Here is a 21815-nt window from a genome sequence, read left to right on the forward strand (position 1 = left end):
CTCTCTCAGAGAATTCCTCTTCCTCGAAGGACCAAGATGGCAGCAGTGACTCTGCTAGCTTTGGCATATACCCAGGTATAAACCACTTCTATTTGGTCTGGGGGTGTCCCCAAAACAAAGTTAAAAAGGAAAGGTAACAGGCTAGGAAAAAATATTTTTAGTACTTATAATAGACTAGAAAATTAGTAACTAGAAAATAAAATAAAGATATCAATAATTCTCACAAGAGGAATATGAATGGCTAATAAATATGAAAAGCTGTTTAGTCTCACTCATGATCAAGGAAGAGCAAATTAAAACAATGCATGGCATTTTGTCCTTGTTAGATTGGAAAGAAAATGAAAATAATATTGGCTCAGGTATAGGAAAATGGATGCCTCCATATATTCTTGGTGAGAGCATGAGTTGGTATAGCATTTGCAGAGGGCAGTTTGGCAGTATCTTTTAAAATATTAAATGTATAATCTTTTGGCCCAGCAAATTGACTTATTATTCTAGAGATATTCTAATTCACAAAGAGCCATATATCTGTGAGGAAATTCACTGTAGAATTGATGTAATGGTGAAAAATTAGAAAACCACCTAAACAGATAAATAAACAATCATGGTAAATTTATACTTTAGAATACTGTATAGCAGTTTAATAAGACCTCAAGACATGTATTATTAAGTGAAAAAAAAAAGCAAGTGACAGAACAATATATTTTTAAAAGTACAAAACTATATGATTCTCTAAAAATATTTACACATAAGTACAAGTGTGTAGAAACTGATCACAGTGACTACTTGTGGGAGGTAAACTGGGACAGGATGAAGGATGATTAAGGGAAATTTTAGATTTTCTGCTTTGTTTGAATTTCCTTCATTGTAAGCATATTTACTTGTGAAATTAAAAATATACTTTTAATGTTTTGCTGGGAGAATATGGAGTTTTATGTATCTGGTTGTCCACACTCAGTCATTTTGGCTCTGAATGTACTTTGCTTATTGCTTTCTTTCTTCTAACAGGTGGGTTTGGGCATTAGCACTCTGCTGATGTACGTCCCAACTCCTTTGGCTGCCACTCACCAGTCGGGCTCCTTGGCTCTGCTCAGTGCTGCCCTTTGGCTCATGAACGAACTCCGCAGAGTCCCAAAATAATTCTAAGAGGATCAGGCTTCATAGGACTGAAACTGTGCTTTTGAGAGCTCATCAGAGAGCACAAGACCTTTTCTAAGAGAATGACCTTGGCCTATCAAGTGGTTTCCAAATTGGCCAAGTTTTTAAAAATTCTTTGCCTGTTTTTGAGACAGTCACAGGATCAAGAATGTCATCAAGTATGGTTACACTGAAAGTTCCCTTTGAAATCTGTCATGTTGAAAATCAGGTTTAATGTAGGGAAAAAAAAATATCTGCCATTTGCTGCTTCCTCAGGTTTCTAATGTTGGCATGCTCTTGGTTCTACATACATCATCTCTGTCTCTTCACCTCCTGAGTCCTGAATTCTGCCTAAGCGGAAACCTTACCTTCACTTTCATCAGGTGAAGATTCAAAGGGAAGAATTGGCACACCCTAAAGCAGCCACGTAACCTTCAACAAGAAAGAGCTAGTGTCTTCCAAGTATCCTGATTTTCAAAAATAGGTAAAGGGTAGGTTGTGACAAGCTTGATGTGTGTGCAGCAGAATGGTTTATAGGTACTTAGAAAAGGAGGTAATCACTAGTAACCCACTTGGACTCATCAGGCAATCACCTACATAGTGCTGTTACATTGCTAGGTCGGATGAATGGAATAGATAATATAAATTTTTCTAATGGATGAATAAAATGTGGCCTTGAGGTGGCCATAGACATTTAAACAAATTGTTGATTAATGAATTTAGTGTGATTTTAGTCTCTTGATATTTCACAGAGCTCTGTCTCAGTCAACTTAATTTTTAAATCAGTGTTTGGATGAAGGCATCAGATCAGATTTGAGGATGGAGCAGCCCAACATTGCTAATAGATGACAGTCACAGCTCCAAACTGTTCCAGAGTAACATGATCAAGATGAAATTAAACAGGTTATAAATATAACATCTTCATTTAAATTAGATAGGTTATTTTAGTTTGGGGTGGAGAAACCTGGCTTCCTATCATTTCATATAAAAAAAGACAGGGATTTTAGTTGGCCGCAGGCTCAACACAAACCAACAAAATGATGATGACGGCAATCAAAATTAGTGGTGTTTCAGATTTTATCAATACAAATTTCACAGCCATAGAATACCTCGGTGCAAGTGCTGCATTTCACTCCAGGTACCAAATTTAAGGAGGACCTTTACCACTAAGTATCCAAAGGAAGGGACAAGGATGGTGAGGAGTCCAGAACCCATATCCCAAAAAATACTTGAAGGAACTGGGGGTATTTAGCTGGAGAACATTTGGAGAGAGCAAGATTCCTTTCTCAACAGGTTGAAGACCTCATGCAGGAGAAATGAGCTGCTTTTGTGCTGCAAAGCTGGAGCGATGGTCCAAAGTTGCAAAAAGCTAGTTTTTAGTTTTGCAACAGGCAAGAGTAAGTTGGACCAAATCAGATGCCCACTAGGGTCAGTCTGGTTGAGACGGTGGCAAAGTAGTGCCCCAGCTAACAGGCTGAACCACTGCTGAGCTCTGGCATATTGCTGCTCTGCACATCCAGGGTTGTCAGATCTGATTTTTTTTTTAAAGAAGCCAAACACCTAGATTTTTATGGGAAAGCTCTCAATTAAGTGCTGGCAACTAATTTCAAATTTGGGGCATATTACGCAGGTGGTAACATGTTTGGGAGCCAAAAATGACCTAAGGCTTGCCTGCTTACAGTCTCTGGACCACGTGATCTCAGTTCCCTTTCAACTCCAGTATTCTGTGAGTTTCAGTGTGACTTAGAATGCACCATTCTCAAGTGGTTCCTGGCAAAACAGAAGTAGGCACTTTGTCCTTGAATTTTAGAAAGTCTCAGAGCCTGGGGCTTATGCTATAATTAGAAGTGGTTCCCAACTTTAGATCCTTAAAAATCCTAAGCCCAAGCCTCACCCAAGACCAATTAAATTACAGTATCTGGAAGCAGTAATAGGCCTATTTCTAAGTTCCCCTGGTGACTCCAATGTGCAGGCAAGTTCATTGGCCTAAGCCCTCATAGCCTAGTTACTTTAGAAGTTTTGACTACTTATTCTCATTCCCTCTGAATTTCCACCCCACCCTATCTCATTTAACCTGCTGTGTTGTAGCATGTTAATGGGATATACCTCTTCAGAATTCTTTTAAAATGGGAACTGTAGTCCCTGGGGTAGGTTCCCATACTATCTCCTGATCCCCAAAGGTTGTCCTTAGTTAAATAACAGCAGAGGGCAGTGTGGTCCAACCCAAAAAACCATATGCTAATGCCTTTCCGGTTCCCTTCAACAAAGCAATGAATAAGTTCAAGTTTCAGATGTTTTACTTCATTTTTCTTTTATTAAAGATGAATATTTGGAAAAAACAGGTCTCGTATTTAGCTATATAACTGTATTATGCCTATCTGCGAGCTCCTGGTGAATGGAAATTATCTGAATTATTTTTATTTGCATTATTCCCAGTACCAGACACGTACCAAATAATGCATGAATGTATGATTACAGACTGATGGCCCAGCCACCTCTTTCAAAATAAGTGCTGAGAAGATTAAGTGAATTTCCCTTAATATTTTCAAAGGTCTCAACAATTGTCAGTTTTTAAAACATCAAAGGAAATTAAAACACCTGGTTTTTGTAAACAACCTGGAATATTTTTGTCTTTAACTTACACTTACAAATGCTGTCCATTGTGGCAGGGGTAACGATTAGCTACTGCCTAAAGTGATGCTGGTTTCAAAGACCAACATTGATGATCATAAGATTAGATAACCAGTTTATCCACAGCAATCCTTCCGGTCCTGGAATGAATGGTGGATTATATATTGGCATATGTGACATAGATGCCCATGTCCCTGCATAAGGGGAATGCCTCCCCTCTAATATGCATTGCACATTTTGCTCGACACTGATTTAACAGTATCCGAATTTTAATAACTGTTCAACAAAATTATTTAACGTGAAATGTTAGAAAAATGTACAATCTTAGCAACCCCCAGCCTTAGCAAGAAGGGAGTGTATAGTTGTGGATCATAATAAAAAGATGCTTTCAACTGCACAGTCCATCGCTCAACGCAGAAACAGTGAAGACAAGGCATACACTTCACAGCTTCAACGAAAGAGGACTAGTGGAATGAGAATTTTGAGCACAACATAATGACAGAAATACCAGAAATCAGAGTATTTGGGATCATTGTTTATAAAGACTTAACGAAGCTAATAAGGGGCAGAGCCTTCACCACCACTAGTCTTAATAGGCCAAACCCCGGCAGGTGCTCTGTAGGAGGGTTGTTCAGGAAAGTATCAGGGCTACCTCATTGGAGTGGAGTGGGAGGAGTAGGTCACTAAAAGGCATACGAGTGGCTGCACTAACGATGGAGAGCCCCAGGAGCCCACATGTCCTGAGGCTTTCCTGAATCATACATGCATGGCTAAAAACATCTGTGATTCAGACTTTTTTTTAACTTTGTTTTCTTTAAAAAAAATGGCAAGCAATGATTGAATACATCTTAAAAGTAGAAAGCCCTTATAGTATGAGTAATGATTCAATTTTACAAATAAAAGGATCTCATTGCTCAGAATTCCAGAGAAACAAAATGGTCAACAGATGTATTCTTCCTCTATCCATCTAATAAGAGTCCTGACAAACAAATATTAGGGCAAAAGGGAACACTGGGTGATAATACAAGGGAAGTCTATTAGGATTTAAATTAAAAAAGAGTCTTCATTTTTTAACAGAAATATTTTTTGTAACAACAAAATCATTACAAGTTTGACAGCATATGGCCCTAGTGGCGGGACTCTGAAACTAGCATAATCTTAAGAGAAAAATTTGGAAGAATGTGAGACATCCACTGTTACTTCCACCTTAATTCTTAATCCCAACTAAAGTTACATTACATGCCACAGCAAAAAGAGAAATTAGATACTAGTTCTGAATTAGTTTGAAAAGAGGTTTAAAGACAGCAAAAAGAAACAGCACTCCATTTCATAAGGGAGTCTGGGAACTGCCCAAGACTTAACCACATTCCTTAATGAGGTAGATCTAATAGGCATTTATACCTTAAATAATTTAGATTGCAACCATCACATGAATTGCTTGATTGCTGTGGTTAGGAAAATTGTATAAAATTAAGCAAGTTGTTTAAAAGAGACATCTAAAATCTAAAAGTATTAAATACAGAAGCTAGAATAGATGTAGAGAAACCTTGGTACTATTTCTAACAAAGTATTTCTTTCATATTTTATTCCTAAATGTGAGCAAAGCAACTACAAATGAATATCAGCAGCAGTTGTAAAGACTGGGCATCATTAGTTGCAGTCAGCTGTATTACGAAGGGCAGATTCTGTTGAAACACACAATCTTGCAGGAAGATTCTATCAATGAGCATTTCATTGCACCTATCCAAGGTGTGTGTGTGGTACAGAGAAGAGAGAAAACTGGATCCACGAGGCCACTCACTGTGACTGCACATATTACTACTGCTCTGGGCCTCAATCTCATCATCCATAAAACCAAGAGGATTAGCCAGAAGATCTCTCAAATCCCAGCTTTAATCTCATCTTCTGAAATTTATATATAATGATTGCTGTTGGAAACTCCATTCCTATCAGGGAATGTCAGGGGCTATAGACAAGGTAGGAGATGACTACTGGCTCTTTTGGGGCAGCCTCATCTTCTAAACCAAAGGCCAAAATCCTCTTCCTGAAACTATATCACTTTTCTACATTCTCTCCTGCCTTTAGTTCCTTAGGCCAATGGTTTTCCCTTTGGAACTGGCCTCGGATCATCTTGTCTAGCCACCCTGTTTTATAGATGAAAAATGAGCCAGACAGGGCAAGCGACTTGCCTGGGATCCCAGAGCCAGAGAGGCCAGGTCCAGAAGCAAGTCTGCTGTTGAAGTCTGTTGTTCTTTCCCCTAATCAGACCATCCATATGTCTCACTCCTGAAAATAGGGGTGGGGTGGGAGGCATCTAATTTAGATAATACTAGTGAGAAGTAAAAGTTATTTCAAAACTGTAAATATGAATATGATAACAAATGTTAATGCCTAAAAAGACTGCCTTAGCAAGTATATGGCAGACTCGACCACATTTTAATGACTGCGCCTAAGGCCTCTGAAGTTAAAGGAAGCACTTAGGCTGAGGAGGGGAGAGTCAAAATAAACACAAGGCTGGAAAGTGATGAAAATTTCCTCGACCAAGGAAAATCAATTCAAGGAACTAAGGTACAGAGAGAAAGATGGTATAATCTCGCTTACAGATAACTGCTAAGTGAATGTAATGCCATATAATTGGGTATTACACATATTGTCATTATGATCTACTAACAAGAATTCAGAGAAAAGTGATAGGTAATGACATCATAAGACAAAACAGCACTCCTGTAAGCCACTGACTCTGATTTTGACATTTGTGACCTGTCTCAGGTAATAAAAGTACCAAAATAGTTCAGGTTCATTGTTGCTGTTATCAAGAAGACTGGTTGGCAGGATTCACAGTAACCAGTGGAATGTGAATTTTATGAAACCAAAATTATATCCACAGGGGAACCTCAAATGCAGAAATGTAAACAAATGAAACCTTTTAAAATCTTTAAAAACAGAGCTAAAAGAGGGTTAAAGGCAAAACAGACTGACTCTATAAGCAAGAATATTTCATCAAGAAAAGCAATATATATATAAGTAATTGGCTCTTAGCAAGGAATGAATGGCTTCTGTTTCTAATGAAATTTTGTTTAAAATCATTAATTGAGAACAATGGAAGAAGCACAGAAACCAACACCAAGAGCATATATTCAGTTTTTCTGAGGGCTATGATAAAAATTTGTCCTTCTTATTTTTAAACCATGGAACTCTGAGAAGTTTTGCTCATGGTAATAAAGACAAGCTGAGATCCTATAATATTAATATACAGGATATAGCACACTAAACAAAAACTCAAAGACTAATAAAAATAAATTAAGACTATGAAATAAATTTATATTGAAAAAAATGATAAACATAGGTATCCTGAGTTTCTCAACTATAAAAAGAACACAGTAATATCAATCTGAAAGGTGGTCATAATGATTAAATAATGTAGATAAAATTCTTAACGGTGTCTGGTACACAATGAGTGCTTAAGAAATGGTAGCTATTATTATAACCAGGACGAAGAATAACTTTACGAATAGCAGCTTTCAAATTGGACTAATCGCCACCTCCTCCCTGCTTCAACCTCATTTTTGAGCACACAAAGTGATCACTGTTAGCCAATTAGGTAGCTTTTCACTAGCTCACTGACTAGACCTCCAAAGAAACCAAAAATACTATTTGGAAACCAAGGTGAAGAGAAAAGAAAGAGTTACCTGAGTAAGTAATGGCTAGCAAAAACATATTTTGACATGATTAATAAGCAGCATTCATAAAGCGAAGGCTCACTCAAGGATAAGAAGTCAAAGAAAAGCAAGGCAAATTAGAAGTCTTAAAAATTAAAGGAAATTACTGTGATGTAAGCCCTAATGATAAAAAATATTTCCAAAGGAAACTGTAAGATTCTTTGCTAGATCCATCTTAATCGAATTTGAAAACAACTCAGGACTTGTCACCTTTTCACCCACCAACCAAGAGTCAGTGTACTTATTTTCATCTCAGTTTATTTCTAGGAAGATCTTGATTTCTTTTTCCTCTGTTTTATGAAGCATTTAACTTCTTTCTGCTCTCAGTATGGAATTTACATTTTAATAATTCCACTTTTTTTTCTTTTAAAGCCAGGGGCCATTTCTCCTTCTCATCTAATTTTAGAAATCAAAGGTGACAAAACAGAAAAGAAAGTTACTACAACTCTGGGAATATATTCTTGGGCAGGACATTCAAGGCTACACATAGAGAAGGATAAAGTATAAAAAAGATTCCATGGGAGAAGGTGGGATTTGATGAATAAGAAATCCTTGTGCAATTTAAAGGCTAAATGTGGAGGAGGAGCAAAGCTCCTAAAGGGTCGTGGATGAAAATGTAATTATTATGGCTTTTCCTCTTTTCCTCATTAATGGAAATGCTGTTTGTAATTGATCAAGCTCTTAACATAGGTTCTGAAAGTTGCCAGATGGCTTATTAACAGATTTATCTATTTATTCCAAAGTTTAGAATTTGCTTCTTTTCAGACATTCCAGGAGTCAAATTAAGAAAATTTCTATTTCTCAGAACAACATTAATAAATAAATAAGAGCTTGGATTTTATTGCCTTTGCTCACTATCCTAATATTGTTCTTTCCATCTTTAAAAACAACCCAAATACGTCCCTTCCCAAACTACATATTGATGACAGCAGTGAAATAAACTCTTTTGAATCTTTCTGTATAAGGACTCATAAAAATAGGCCTAGAGGACAGTAACCTGAAATCACACAAACCCAGGTCTCCAATCCCCATCACAGTTTCTCCATCCTACAAGCACATTTAAGGCTCAAAAAGAAAAATTTAATGCCCAAACAGCCTGTGAGGCACATGCACATGGAAAACTTTTCTATCCTGGTCATACCAGACATCAGATAAAGATACTATCAAAATCTTCAAGGGACCATTCATTTAGAAGGGGTTCTAACCTTTTAAAATCACTAACATCAGCAACACTATGTCAAGGGTCTTGGACCACACTCATAATGGCTTCTTTGTCAAATAAGCAAGGAGCTGTTATTTTGGTTGCCTGGAAACTCTTATCTGTTCCACTGAACTGCAAATTATCTTGGATCCCTATTAAAGGCTGTGGATCTCCACATAAATGATATCTCTGTTACAGAGAAAGAAGGGGCTGCTGCACTTGCTAGAAAGTCTTCGGCTTTGTATCAGATGCTCCAAGTTTGGTTTCAGCCCGGCTTCCAGTGTGCCCAAATTGCATGCTTTAGCGAAGGGAGGAAAGTCTAAATCCCAGGAACACACCAGGCCTCTCAGGTAAAGGAGTAGAAGCATGCTTCAATTGGACTAAGGTTGGTTACCTTTGTTAGCACCAATCTCTCATGATTTAGTTCTTCACAAGACTAAATTACAGCTTCTCTCAGATAAGAGGACTTGGAGATTGAGAAGAAATGAACGTAGATATTAAAGTAGAAATTACCAGGCCAAATATTCACAAGGTCAGGCAAAGCAGCATCTGAGGCCAGAACAAGAAAGTGGTAGAATTCGATGAGCAGCAACTCTAGGGTACCTGAGCTTCCCTAGTCCTTGCCCAGCCTCATGGCCCCACCTGGACCCCAATCATGGGCACCACTTCTTCAATCCATAGCAAGTTCAATGGAGCTGAGGCTCGAGTTTGTCGGTGGTGAATTCGGCGTAGTCGCAAAAGGTACAGGATAATGGCCAGTAGCACCACCAGGATACAGGCAAAGAAGAGATAATGGTTGTAGACAAAGGAGAGACGGAACCAGCTACTATGGGCCTGTCGGACACCTTCCTGTCGTAGATCCCTAGGGAAGAATTTAAAGGTGGAAAGAAATGTTAGTTTCAGAGAGAAACCTTTATGCTGATTTAAAAGGCCCAGTGATGTTATCCCATTTATTCCATCCACAAAGACACTCTATGATGGCAGTTCCACAGAGCAAGCAAAGCTGAAGCACGTCTTCAGCCCCAGGGCTGCTGTATGATTCCTCCTGTACCTTCCTTTCCACAGCCTAAAGAGGAAGCCTCACAGGTCTACACTCTCCAGAATCTGGGGGCAAAATTGGAAGCGAAAAAAATGAATAATAAGACAAAACTGATCACCTGTAACATTAGTCTTAACGGTGGCCCCATACCACTCTGGCCTATATAGTTCGTAAATGTGGTACCGATGAGAATAGGGTGGCCCCGGGATCCAGTCAAGAAATCAGAGTATATCTAATCTTTAAAAAAAAAAAGTTGCTGCTTACTGAGGATTTAGGTTATACTAAAGAAAGCTGTCATCCGATCAATTGTATTGTAATCTAGACAAAAATTAAGAGACATGTAAATCTAAACGCAGCGGTCTGTCTAGAACAGAAGCCGCTCTTTGGTGGGCCAGATACCAGATCCGTTTTTGTTTTGTTTCACCTGTATTGTTTTTTTAAAATGTGACTCTCCAAACTAAAAGGCCACATATAAAACATGGACTTCTGTCTTCTCTTGACAAATGAGAATTGGCAATGCTGGGACAGCACTTCTGCATGACAGTAATCGATAGTTCAGGTAGGGCACGCACTCTCCAGTTCCCTACTTCTCCGACTTCTATCACTTGCCTGGCTCCTGACTGCACTGAGTTCAGTAAAACAGGCACCGAAGATTAAGAATTCATTTTAGTTCATCTGCAATAATGCCAGAGAGAAAGTTCCTAAAGATTATCCCAAATATCTTACAGTACACAAGAGCAAGACATCAGGCTACCATTGCTTGATGAAAATATCCCCTCTAGAAGCATCTTATGTCCTTTGTTCGAATTTGGGCCACCAAAAGTCTCCCAAGTCAGTGACGCATCTCCAGAGCAGCTCTGCTCATTAGAAGAGACGGCTCTGTGCAGACTGCCAACCCCAGCTCTCTAGTCGGATGTGTTTCCCGGGGTTATTTAAGAATGACATTTTAGTTTGTCAGTCAGGATCCTGGAAGCGGTTAGTGAACACTCAGTCCTAATGATTGATTTGTTGTGGATCAACAAATAACGAATTTCTGAAATTGCAAAGCTGAGGAACAGACTCCAGACCTATAATTCTCAATCTTCTTTCTGTTTCAACATGTCTGGTTAGTAACAGCAGTTCATATGGTAGTACTAAAGGGAGTTTGTTGGCGGAGGGGTAGGGGTCACTTAAGAAACCTTTTCAGAGGCACTAACATCTTCTGAGCTTAAGACGCCAGCCTGGTTAGTCCACCTTACCTGAGTGGTAAGAATCGTGTTTTATACAGAATGGCTCCCAGCGTCCACTGAACCTCTCGGTCATACACCAGCTGGGCTGTCTGCAAGTTTGGGTAGTCATAGGGGAAGTGGAAGCCTTCATGAAGGACTTGGTACATCCAAGCCGATTTAAAACACTGATATCTGTGTGACGAAAAATAATTAAAATTTTTTTAAAAAAGAAAAAATTTTAATGCTTTCCTCTGCAAACTCCCACTGGATATGATGTCAAAAAAAATCTCTCTCCCAGCTTTAGCTCCCCTGCCTCTAGGTGGGACCAAATTTAAGCCTACTTTATGTTAATGCTTACCACAAATGTGAAGAACACTTTATGCAATGATAATATTATGGCTATGTTTTCCTTTTTTTTTAGAGAAAACGCTGAAATATCTACATATGTAATTAAGGGAAGTCTGGGCCCATTCAAAATAACCTAATTAAGATAAGAGAGGAATTGTAGGTGGGAAAATAAATGAAACAAGATTGGTCAGGAGTTGATAACTGTTAGTAGAGAAGCTGAGTGATGGGTACACATAAGTCCATTATAATATTTTTGTTTATGTTTAAATTTTTTTTAACTAAAATGTTTACAAAATAGGAGGACCGATAAACCAAACTGGCAAAATATTGATGTTTGTTGAAGCTGGGTGATAGTTACATGAGGGTTTATGTTACTGTTATTTCTACTTTTCTGCATTTTGATATTTTAATAAAAACTTAAAAAAAAAAAAAAAAGGCCACCAATTGGAGAAAACTCTAGTAACCACTGGTTTTCCTTGTCTTTGCTAAAAACAAAAAACAAAAAAAAACCCCCACAACATTATTTGGCCTCTATCTCTCAAAAAATCAAAATCTGAAATAATCAACTTCTCCTTCAACATAAAATCCAATCTATACTATTGCTCACTCCCTCTTCTTCATTATAATCTGCCGTCTAAGGCCCCATCTAAGGAGGAAAAGAAAGTTACTTACTTGAGTCGATGCTCATCTGCATGTGATGAAAAAAGTCCATTCTTGAATCTCTGAGTTAGTACCGACCAAGCCATGCCACAGTAATCCTGGAACAACCACAAAGAAATGGTGCAACATGAAATTGGAGGCAAACTCTGTAACTCACCCCCCCACCCCCAGTCACAGCTGTTCCATTTCTAAAGTTACTTGGTGTCTACTAGCTGACAAAGGAAAACAGAAATGGCATATTTATTAACTGGACACTGCACCAGGTCCTGTGCAACACAAGTTTTAGAACTCAGGCTGCTGGGTGACTTGAGTGGCCTGAAAATACTCTTTTTCCTATCATCTCTAAGTCTAGTACAAACCCAGCCTGACATGACCCCTGAGCCTCTTAAGTCTTCAGAGTAATGTAAGATTAAGATGAAGAAATAGCAACATAAAAAGCCGAAGACAGCTTCATTCGACTCTGTAAAACTGACACAAGCAGGTAAAACAGATGGAACAGAATGGTCAGAAACCTACCGTCCCATCTCCATGTGGTAATTCTCACCAAAGGAATCATTCCTTTTGGTTTGTTCAGAACACTAACATTTCCTGAATGTCTCATATGTGCCAGATGCTGTTCTAGGTGCCAAGAGGATTCAGCAGTGAATAAAACAGAAAAAAATTTCTGTAGCAATTTCTTTATTTCTCATGAACCTTACTATCTAGTGGTGAGAGACAGACAATAACCAAATATACATCCATTCACACATACATACATACATATACACGTACATATATAGAGTATATTAAATGACATAAATGCTAACAGGAAAAATAAAGCAAGAAAGGGAAATAGGTAATATTGGGGAAGGTTACAACTTTAGATAGGGTGGCCAGGGAAGGTGTCACTACGAAGCTAACACAAGAGTCAAAGTAAAAAAAGTGAGGGAAAAGGATCATCTCTTTACCTGAGAAAGAGAAGATATCAAGCCACTACCAATTTGGGCAAGTAATAACCTGAGCCCTTTGGTGTTCAAAGGAATAGCATTTGAAAAAGCTTTAAAATGAGAGAAAGATTCAGGCCATGAATACTTAGGGAGACCTAGACTCGGGGGGAAAAAGAGAGTATGAGTGTATTCCTCATATAGGGTACAGAGGAAAAAGCAAATACAAACTAAGTTTGCCTTAATATTTCTTAGGGACTGCCCTTAGGGAACAGAATAGTACACATACTGCAGACACTATTCTACTGGGAGTCTTCACCAAGAGAACCCTAAAGAATTACATGAAAGCAGAAAGGAAAGGATAAAAAACATAAGAGAGAACAGATTCTTCCCATAAGTTTCTCTGATAAAAGGGAGGTCAGAGAGATATACAAAAATTCAAAGTAACAAATCTAAATTAAAACAGGAACTACAGAAAGCTAGCTGAACTCTTACCTGTCCAGGTATCTAATGATTTAAGACCACAGGATGCTTAAGTCCTACATATGCTCAAAGTGAATTTTTACTTCTGCTGCATTTTAAATTTAAATACTTCTACCCTCATTGCACATTTTTACATCTTTCTAATATGCTGAGTGACCCTCTTTTTAATAGCTCAAACCAAGAGAATAAAAGTGAACTTGCCAAACCATGTGACATCTCCAAAAGCACATTACAACTGTGAACACGCAGTAAGGGGAAAAATACCTAAAGATGACACTTTTTGGCCCTAAACATTAAAAAATGTTTAATGTGGTAAGTTGGAGGAAAAACTATTAGCTGCTACAACAATTTTAGACCTGAGTGATGATTTGGGTGATAGGATATCCTGGAAGCCTAAGCTTAATGAATCGGAAGGCAGTATAGTATAACAGGTTCCTTCACTTCTCTAAATATACTTCCTCACTAGTAAAATGAGGGTTCATAGGGCTCTGTGAAGAGCCAAGTGAGACCATGCATGCAAAGCTTTTCGCACAGTGCGTGGAGCATCCAATAAAGAGCCACTGCTGGCATGAGTCACCTTAATAATAATTTACCTGAGCAGCCCTGGCAAATGTTGGCCCGTGATAGCGGCCACCAATGCGCAGCACATCCTCCGTACAGTAAAAAAACTCAGAGAAACCATAGAACTCGCTGTTGTTGAAGTCAATTGGCGATTGGTAGATGCCATTCAGTGAAGCCTGGCTGGTGTTCGAGCGAGCCAGCAGAGGGCTCAGCATTGCCCCACAAGTGGCCCAGTCTCCTTTTCCTCGGACATGCAGGACATGGCTGTTCCTCTCCACCACATCTGTGAGCCCCACAGGCAGGCAAGGATCCAGAAACGGATTGTCAGGACTCAGACCTGTCTTCTGGCCCAGCAACCTGTCGCAGTGACAAAAACAAACAAAACACATCACGACTGTACTCAACCTACTCTAAAAAACTCCTAGTTTAAGAAACTGGTTCTAAGAATGTGCTTCACAAACATCTTGCTATTGTTTTACATGACATCCCAGAAACAAGGATGGAGTATTGCCATATAGTTGAGTCACATGAACATTTGACTTAAGCAAATTCAATTTAGCAAAAAAAATAAATAAATAAAAGGAAAAAGAAAGAGAGAGAAATACGCCAGTGATCAATTTTATTCAACCTTTTAGTCAACATGTATATTTTCACTGTAAAGTGAAATTGGAGGTATGAATCTGCTATCCTCCATCTGGTCTTCATTCCAGCTTGCCTCTTAAAAGGCCAAGATCTCACCCTGCTGAATGTGGTTCTAATGTTTAAAACAACAACTGGGAGGAAGTGAAGTGGGAGGGACTGGGGAAGTTTCCTGAGGCGCCGATGGCAGTGCTTCTGTGGCAGTGTTTCTGTGCTGATGGAGCACATGCCTGGCTCTGCATGGAGAGGGGACGGGCAGGTTTAATTCCCACCATGGCCATCACACTCCATAGCTGCCAAGCAACAATATTCTCATTCTTGAAGAGATTAATATGCAGATCTTGCAGAGGACAGAAATCAGGATGAGACCAAGTAACTCTGTCAAACTGCAGTTAATTATTCATCATTTCCTAAACAGAAAGACATTGAAGAATGGACTTCCTGGGATGAGGACGCACCCACAAATATAAAGACCGAAGAAGGGAAGGGGAATGTGGCAACACAACAAAATGCTTTGGAATAACTGGAACCCATTTTAAGGATGAAACACCAACTATAAGGAAAACTTAGAAGAGAGAACAATTAAGTTTTGACATCTCAAGAAGCACAGGTTTCTCTAATAGATTAGCAGCTACACAAGATGAATAATCACCCTTCTGAATTAGGTGACTTAGATACATGGCAAGAAAATGCCAATACATGCAAAGAAGATGATGAAGCCTGGCAAGTTCTGAGGCAGCAGAAAATAGCAGACAAAGGAAAAAGAGTAGCAGAACACTGAAGGACGAAAATACAAAAGAAAGCACAATAGCTAATGAAGAAGGAACATAACAAAATTGGTGTGAAACTTTCATTACAATTGTTCTTCAGATGTCATAGTGCCACCAGAAGCGATCTGAGCTCCACAACCTAAGCAACATTTAAGAGTATTTTCAGAATACAAACACACTGCTTGATTTTAATGCATTCGCCAATCACCTGAGATAACAGGATTCTCCCAAAGTACCCTGACCTCTTAGTAGTTGAGACTTATCCAAATGAAAAAGACTTATGAGACAATATCTTCTTTAACGTGATCCCAACAAAAACAGTTGATTGTTCCAGAGAAATTATTACAAAAGAGATATACTATTACCTCTTCACACTAGCGTTTCTATCTAAGCAAATGGGGGTAAATAATTTTATGGTGGAAAAGAACTCTGCTATCATGCTTTTCTTCACTGTGCATAATGATAAAATAATTTTAAATGCTAAAAAAAAAACCAAAAACCCCACAATTGTTTGTACATTATGGTCTAGCTACTTTATCTGTTACTCAAATGAAGAATCTAGCATCTGGTCCATGCTAGAGGAAAAACTGGCTCTCCTGAGAGAAAAATTTAAAAGTTAATTTTTGACTACACATGCATTTTATCTTTTAAGGGCACTATAGTACCAAATTCCCACACAAACTCCACTGTAATTCAAAACACGTATCTTAAGCACTTCCATGTAGAAAGAAGTGCTAGGAGCTATATTATACTGCATATTAAAATTCACAATTTAATTAATCTCACTTAATCCTGCGACATCTGAAGTGAGACACCGTAAGAGGTCACCACAATAAGCTGCTGTATTTTATGAGTCTCAATAACAGAGATCGGAATGCATTCTTACCCAGATCAAGTGAGACAACTAATGGAGAGTCTCTAAGAGATGCTACCCCACTGGGAAGGGTGGTCAGGAAGAAAGAGGAAGCAAGGGTGTATCTTAATGGTATATGAATATTTCTTTTTAATATCTGCAGCCTGATGACACTCTATTTAGAAGCACAGATTCCATGTCAAACATACCTGTTTTTGTTAAGAGTTTCATTCAGTACAAGATCTTCATAGCGCTGCCGGGCAAAATTGCCCCCAAAACCCAAAAAGGTCGTGACGTAAACCCTATATACATGTTCGGTGTGTTGCACATCACAACCCAGGTTGAATTCAGCCAGCAGGATCTTTGCAGCTTCTTCCTATAATGCAATGTAAAGACAAAAAAGGGAAGTTTAGTTTTGGTTGATTTCTAGAAAGCTATGACATTGTTAATATGCCAGGCTTTGTTTGACTTTGCTATGACTACTCTCTAAAATATCCTGAAGCATTCTTTCATCCTCATAGCATTATTTTAAACAAAGACATGAAAGGACAAGACTGTATAAAAGAACAAATCAGAGACTAAATACCAAATTAGAGACTAAAATACTCTCTTTCTAGTTATATAAAAGGTAGAATAATTACAGATGTTGTTATTTTCTTGCATGTACTTTTCTGATTTTCCAGTTCTCCAAAATGGGAATGTACTATTTTTATAATCAGAAACAAAATCCTTTGATTAAAATAAATTAAGGAGATCATCATGAGATCTATTTCATGTTTTCTAAAACTATAGTTTTCTAAAACTATTCAGGAAGTCTCAATGTTCCCAGTGACAGATTTGGAATTGGGAAAGTTCAATTTTATTATATTTCCAATGAAAAGTTTCTTTCTTTCATTTTCTTTTCTTTCTTTTCTTTCTTTTCTTTCTTTGTTCCTTCCTTCCTTCCTTTCATTCATTCATTCATTCATTCATTCACTTTGACTTCAGATACAGAAGTTGTATATTCCTCGGTTCATGGCACATTATTATGGCAAAGCCCCACTTTTGTTTTATCCTCATACCCACTTCTGTTTCTGCTCCCCGCTATAGGCAACCATTCCAATGTGCTCAATGTGTGATATTTGTTTGTAAGTATTGTTGCAAAATGGGATTATTGTTTGAATGTATTTATTTTTAATTTATGAAAATGCTATTGTGCCTAGCAATTCCATTCTTAGGTATATACCCAAGAGAAATGAAAACAGGTTTACCCAAAAATGTGTACATGAATGTTCACAGCAGCATTATCCATAATAGCCCAAAACAGGAAACCTAAATGTCAACTGACTGATGAATAGACAAACAAAATGTGGCATGCTCACACAACGGAATGTTATTCAGCCATAAAAAGGAACTGAAGTACTGACACATAAAAAGGAACTGAAGAACTGCAACACGGGTGAACCCTGAAAACATTTTGCTAAGTGAAAGAAGCCAGGCACAAAAGGCTTCATTTTGTATAATTCCATTTATATGAAATACCCAAGAATAGATGAATCCATGAAGACAGAAAGTAGATTAGTGGTTGTCAGGGTTGGGGAGAGGGGAATGTTGAGTAACCGATAATGAAGATGAGTTTCCCTTTGGGGGTGATGAAAACATTCTGAAATTTGACAGTGGTGGTTATATAATTTTGTGAATGTGCACAACTTTGTGAAATGTACAAAAAATACAGTAGGCATTTACGATTATTTAAGTTTTTGGAAGTGCTGTTATGTTACATCTCGTTGTTTCTTTTCTTTCTTTATCAAGCACTAAGATCCATTATTAAGATATATTACATTGCTATATGTACATCTAATTGTTGCTTGCAAGTATATTTCTTGCTTTCTAAATCTGCACACACACACAAAGTCATTTGTTTAAGACTTTAAGGCCTAGTGCCACCTGTCACCTATTCCTCAGTATCAGAACCATGCCTTCATTTTATCTATTGAATACATACTAACACATATAGACTAAAAAGTCTCCCAACCTAGTTCCCCAAATCTCCAACCCTAGAAGACTTCTCGGCTGAATGCCAAACCCATATTTCCAATAGTCATGCTAGATATTTGGACACATATGTCCCTCAGATATCTCAAACTCAACATACCCAAAATTGAATTCACTGGTTGTAGGACTTCAGAGCTAGAGACCAAAAAGATGCTCTCATCCAAACCACTCAGACCATCTTGGTTTGCTTAGCATCAACCCTGCCCTTTCCCCTGTGGTCTCTCACTTTCCCCTTTAGGTCTCTAAATTGGACCCTGGGAATCACTCACCGTCCCTCCCTGTCCTATCCTCACCACCACATTACATTGGTTTTTTTTACTCCAAAATTACCCTTGAAATCTGTCCCCTCCTCCCATCTCTTTCTCCTACTAACATCGAAATTATTTTCCTAAAAAACAGGTTGATTAGATCACAGCCACACAATTAACCTAGTCAAAAATTCAGAGCTAGAAAGGACCTTTAGAGTTTAATTATTTCATAGGTGATGAAACTGAGGCCAATATGACTTCTCACTCCTAAACATCTTCTGGTTCCCCACTATCTACAGATAAAAAAGACAAATCCCCTAGCATGGCACCCAAGATTCCTCACTATTTAACTTTATCTGATCTTCCCAGCCTTACCCTATTGTCACACTTAAAATTCTGTAATGCAACAGGCTACTCACCATTCCTTGGACATTCTAGGCTCTTTGCTGCTTTTTCAGTGCCTTTGTGCATGCTGTTCCCTCCATGCAGATGGCCTTCAATCTCCACTATGCAAAAATCTACCACCATCCAAGAAGGTAAATATATTACCTTCCATGAAGCTGGCATGGCTCCCATTCAAGCCTTTGCAAATGAGTTGACCCTGCCAGTTTCCAGAGTGCCACAGCTCTTTGTTTAGACCAGAGGTTCTCAGCCAGAGGTTTTACACCCCGAGAGACATTTGGCAATATCTGGAGACACTTTTAATTGTTAAAACTGGGAGTTGGTTGAGGGAGGCAGATTATTAACATCTAGTGGAAGCCAGGGATGCTACTAAAATCATATGATGCCAGGAGAGCCCTCCACAACAAATACTTAAATGTCAATACTGCCAAGGACAAGAAACCCTGGTTCACATCAAACGACAGCACATTGTCATGGTTGGCCTGTTATTGCAAGCTGTCTGCACTGACAGATTACAAGCTTTGAGGGGCAGTGTAACATGCCTCATTCTTGCACATAATAGGTGCTCACGAGTGTCTGTATTTCTTTCCCTCACTATGATAAAAATTCTCTCTCAAAGTACATTCTTTACATTCTTGTCAGGTAAGGAATATTAGAAGCACAAAAATGGGATCATTGGTAAGGGGAAGAGAACGACATTTAACAACCAAGTGTGTATCAAATGCTGTGCTCTGCGATTTACACGCATTGTCATGTTTAACCCTCAGACAACCCTAGGAAATAGGCAGTATACTTATAATTGCTAAAATATATTAAACATTTACTATATAGTTGGCGGTTTGCCAAGTGCTTTACAGAAATGGTGGTATTTGATTGTCACAACTTTATGAACTAGATACTATTATTATTCCTTTTTTACATATGAGGAGATGAAGGCTCAGAGAGATAATCTGCTCAAGAAAACACAAGCAAGCGAGCATCTAAACAAATATTTGGACCCTGGCAAGTTGGTCTAAATCCAGAGACAGTGACCTTCCATCACAAATACTGATATTCCTAGCAACCGAATTTTCTTAAAAGGTAAAATACCTGTTTTGGAGGAAAGACAGAGGTTGAGGAAGGAACTTCATAAGCAATTTGGAGAGAGGCTCCTCCCATATCCAGTATCCCTACTGTCCTTCTGCGTCCTGTTGCCAATTCCTGGGAAGCTTCGGCATCTGATTCTGAAATAAATAAGGGAACAGAGGGGTCTAGTACTTAAAAACCAAAATTAAGTCAAAAGAAAAAACAGCGATCCCTTAAAAAACTGAAAGCAAACTGAAAGAAATTAATCTATCAACTGTATATTACACAGAGAAGAATTATTTCAAGAGATTTAAAACATGAAAATTATCTTAATGACAAAATAAATGAATATCTTAAAACCACATTCTAGTAGTCTTATTGGTAATATTATTGACATTATTTTAAAACCATTAAACATATATTATGGAATAAAGCAAATAAATATGTTAATAGCTTTAGGAATAAATATTTAGCATAAGAGGAAAAGGATATAATATAAAATCAAAGACATTAAATAACCTTATAATCTTAAAAATGAGTTGGAAATATCACTATGAACTCATGATTTATTTTTCTCTTTCTAAAATATACACATTTCCTTGGCCTCGAAGCAATGATAATCTGGGAGCAATGAGCACCCATGGTATTTAGACCACAGCCTCCAAATATCATTTGCCACCAAAAGAAACCAGAGCTTCTTAAAAAAAAAAAAAGGTTGATGCCAGGTCTAGGGTAAAAAACATACAAGATGAGCATGGAATACGCTGGAGTGCCAAACAGTAAGGGAAATATAAGGCTACTGAGATCATGTTAAAAGGGTACAAGTGCCAATCTGAAGGTGCTCCTACTGGCCAATTCTGAACATCAAAAATATAATAATGTGATGGACTGTTATGTATCAAATACTTTAAAATCCACAAGTTCATCATAATACTGAAACAGACAAAAAAAACCCCTTCACTGGTTACCTTTGGAAGCTATGGCACTAACTCATTTTTCAAAAATTTGATAAATAAAGGGAGAGAATCAAGGATTTATTCTGTCTTTCACTATAAGAGCAGTATTTCAGGATAACCAAATATTTGATGAAGAAATTTTCATTTCATAAAAATCTCAGCTGTTAGATGCAGAAGGAATGACAATTAGAAAAATCATCATTTTGCATCTTCTACTGAAATAAACAGATCTAAACAACGATTATAACTGGCTATGAAATCATTAGGTGAAAAGTACATGGGGAATTTTTATAATAGATTAGGTCAGGCTGATAATACTTGAACCTTGAACATCTGGTCAGTATTAATATGGCTAAAACAGGGATACCCAGACATCACAACCAGACTCCTGATGTGATGTAGTAGGAAACACTCAGCACCATCTGTGATTTATTCTTGTGGAAGGATTGTCTATGAATCTAATCAGGCTTCTATATCTAATCTGCAGTTTACAGAACCTATGGGGGAATGAGAAACATGTTAAAGACCTCATAAAGATGCAGTCAACCAAATTTAGAACATGGCAAATTCATTCTATGAAGTGACTAGTTTTTGGGGTTTTTTTTAAATGAATGATTTGAAAAAAGAGGTGGAGGAAGGGTAACTGTTATAGATTAAGAAACATATCAATCAAATGAAATTTGTGACCCTTGTTCAGATTCTGATCTGAATAAGGCAGTTATAAATAAATATTCTTGAGACGACCAGGGAAGTCTCTACCTAGGTGTTCGATAGCTATTACAAATTAGGATTGTTAATTTTATTAAGTATGAAAGTGGCATTGTGAATATGTTTTTGTTTTGTTTTGAAACTCCTTTTCTGTTAGAGATATATGCTGAAGTACATAAAGGTAAAATGATACATCTGGGGTTTGCATTTAAAAATCCAATCAGGAAAAA

General features: G+C 37.9%; 1 protein-coding gene, 1 long non-coding RNA gene and 1 pseudogene across 2 annotated transcripts in view; 2 read left to right on the plus strand and 1 right to left on the minus strand.

Moving 5' to 3' along the window:
• On the plus strand, nt 1-3476 carry LOC107196698. The gene is made up of 2 exons (XR_001518136.2): nt 1-75; nt 1009-3476. It is a non-coding gene; the product is annotated as an uncharacterized LOC107196698 (long non-coding RNA).
• A 634-nt stretch (nt 3477-4110) lies between these two features.
• The window catches only part of ENTPD7 (ectonucleoside triphosphate diphosphohydrolase 7), a 38582-nt gene continuing 20877 nt past the window's right edge, over nt 4111-21815 (minus strand). Inside the window, 6 exon segments of the mRNA XM_006925890.3 lie at nt 4111-9550; nt 10966-11127; nt 11956-12041; nt 13943-14267; nt 16382-16548; nt 19946-20079. Coding sequence (XP_006925952.1) covers nt 9319-9550; nt 10966-11127; nt 11956-12041; nt 13943-14267; nt 16382-16548; nt 19946-20079 — 1106 coding nt within the window. The 3' untranslated portion in view covers nt 4111-9318.
• LOC112474099 lies at nt 14522-16364 on the plus strand (annotated as a pseudogene).

The sequence above is a fragment of the Pteropus alecto genome, unplaced genomic scaffold (assembly GCF_000325575.1).
Source record: "Pteropus alecto unplaced genomic scaffold, ASM32557v1 scaffold88, whole genome shotgun sequence".
NCBI lineage: Eukaryota > Metazoa > Chordata > Mammalia > Chiroptera > Pteropodidae > Pteropus > Pteropus alecto.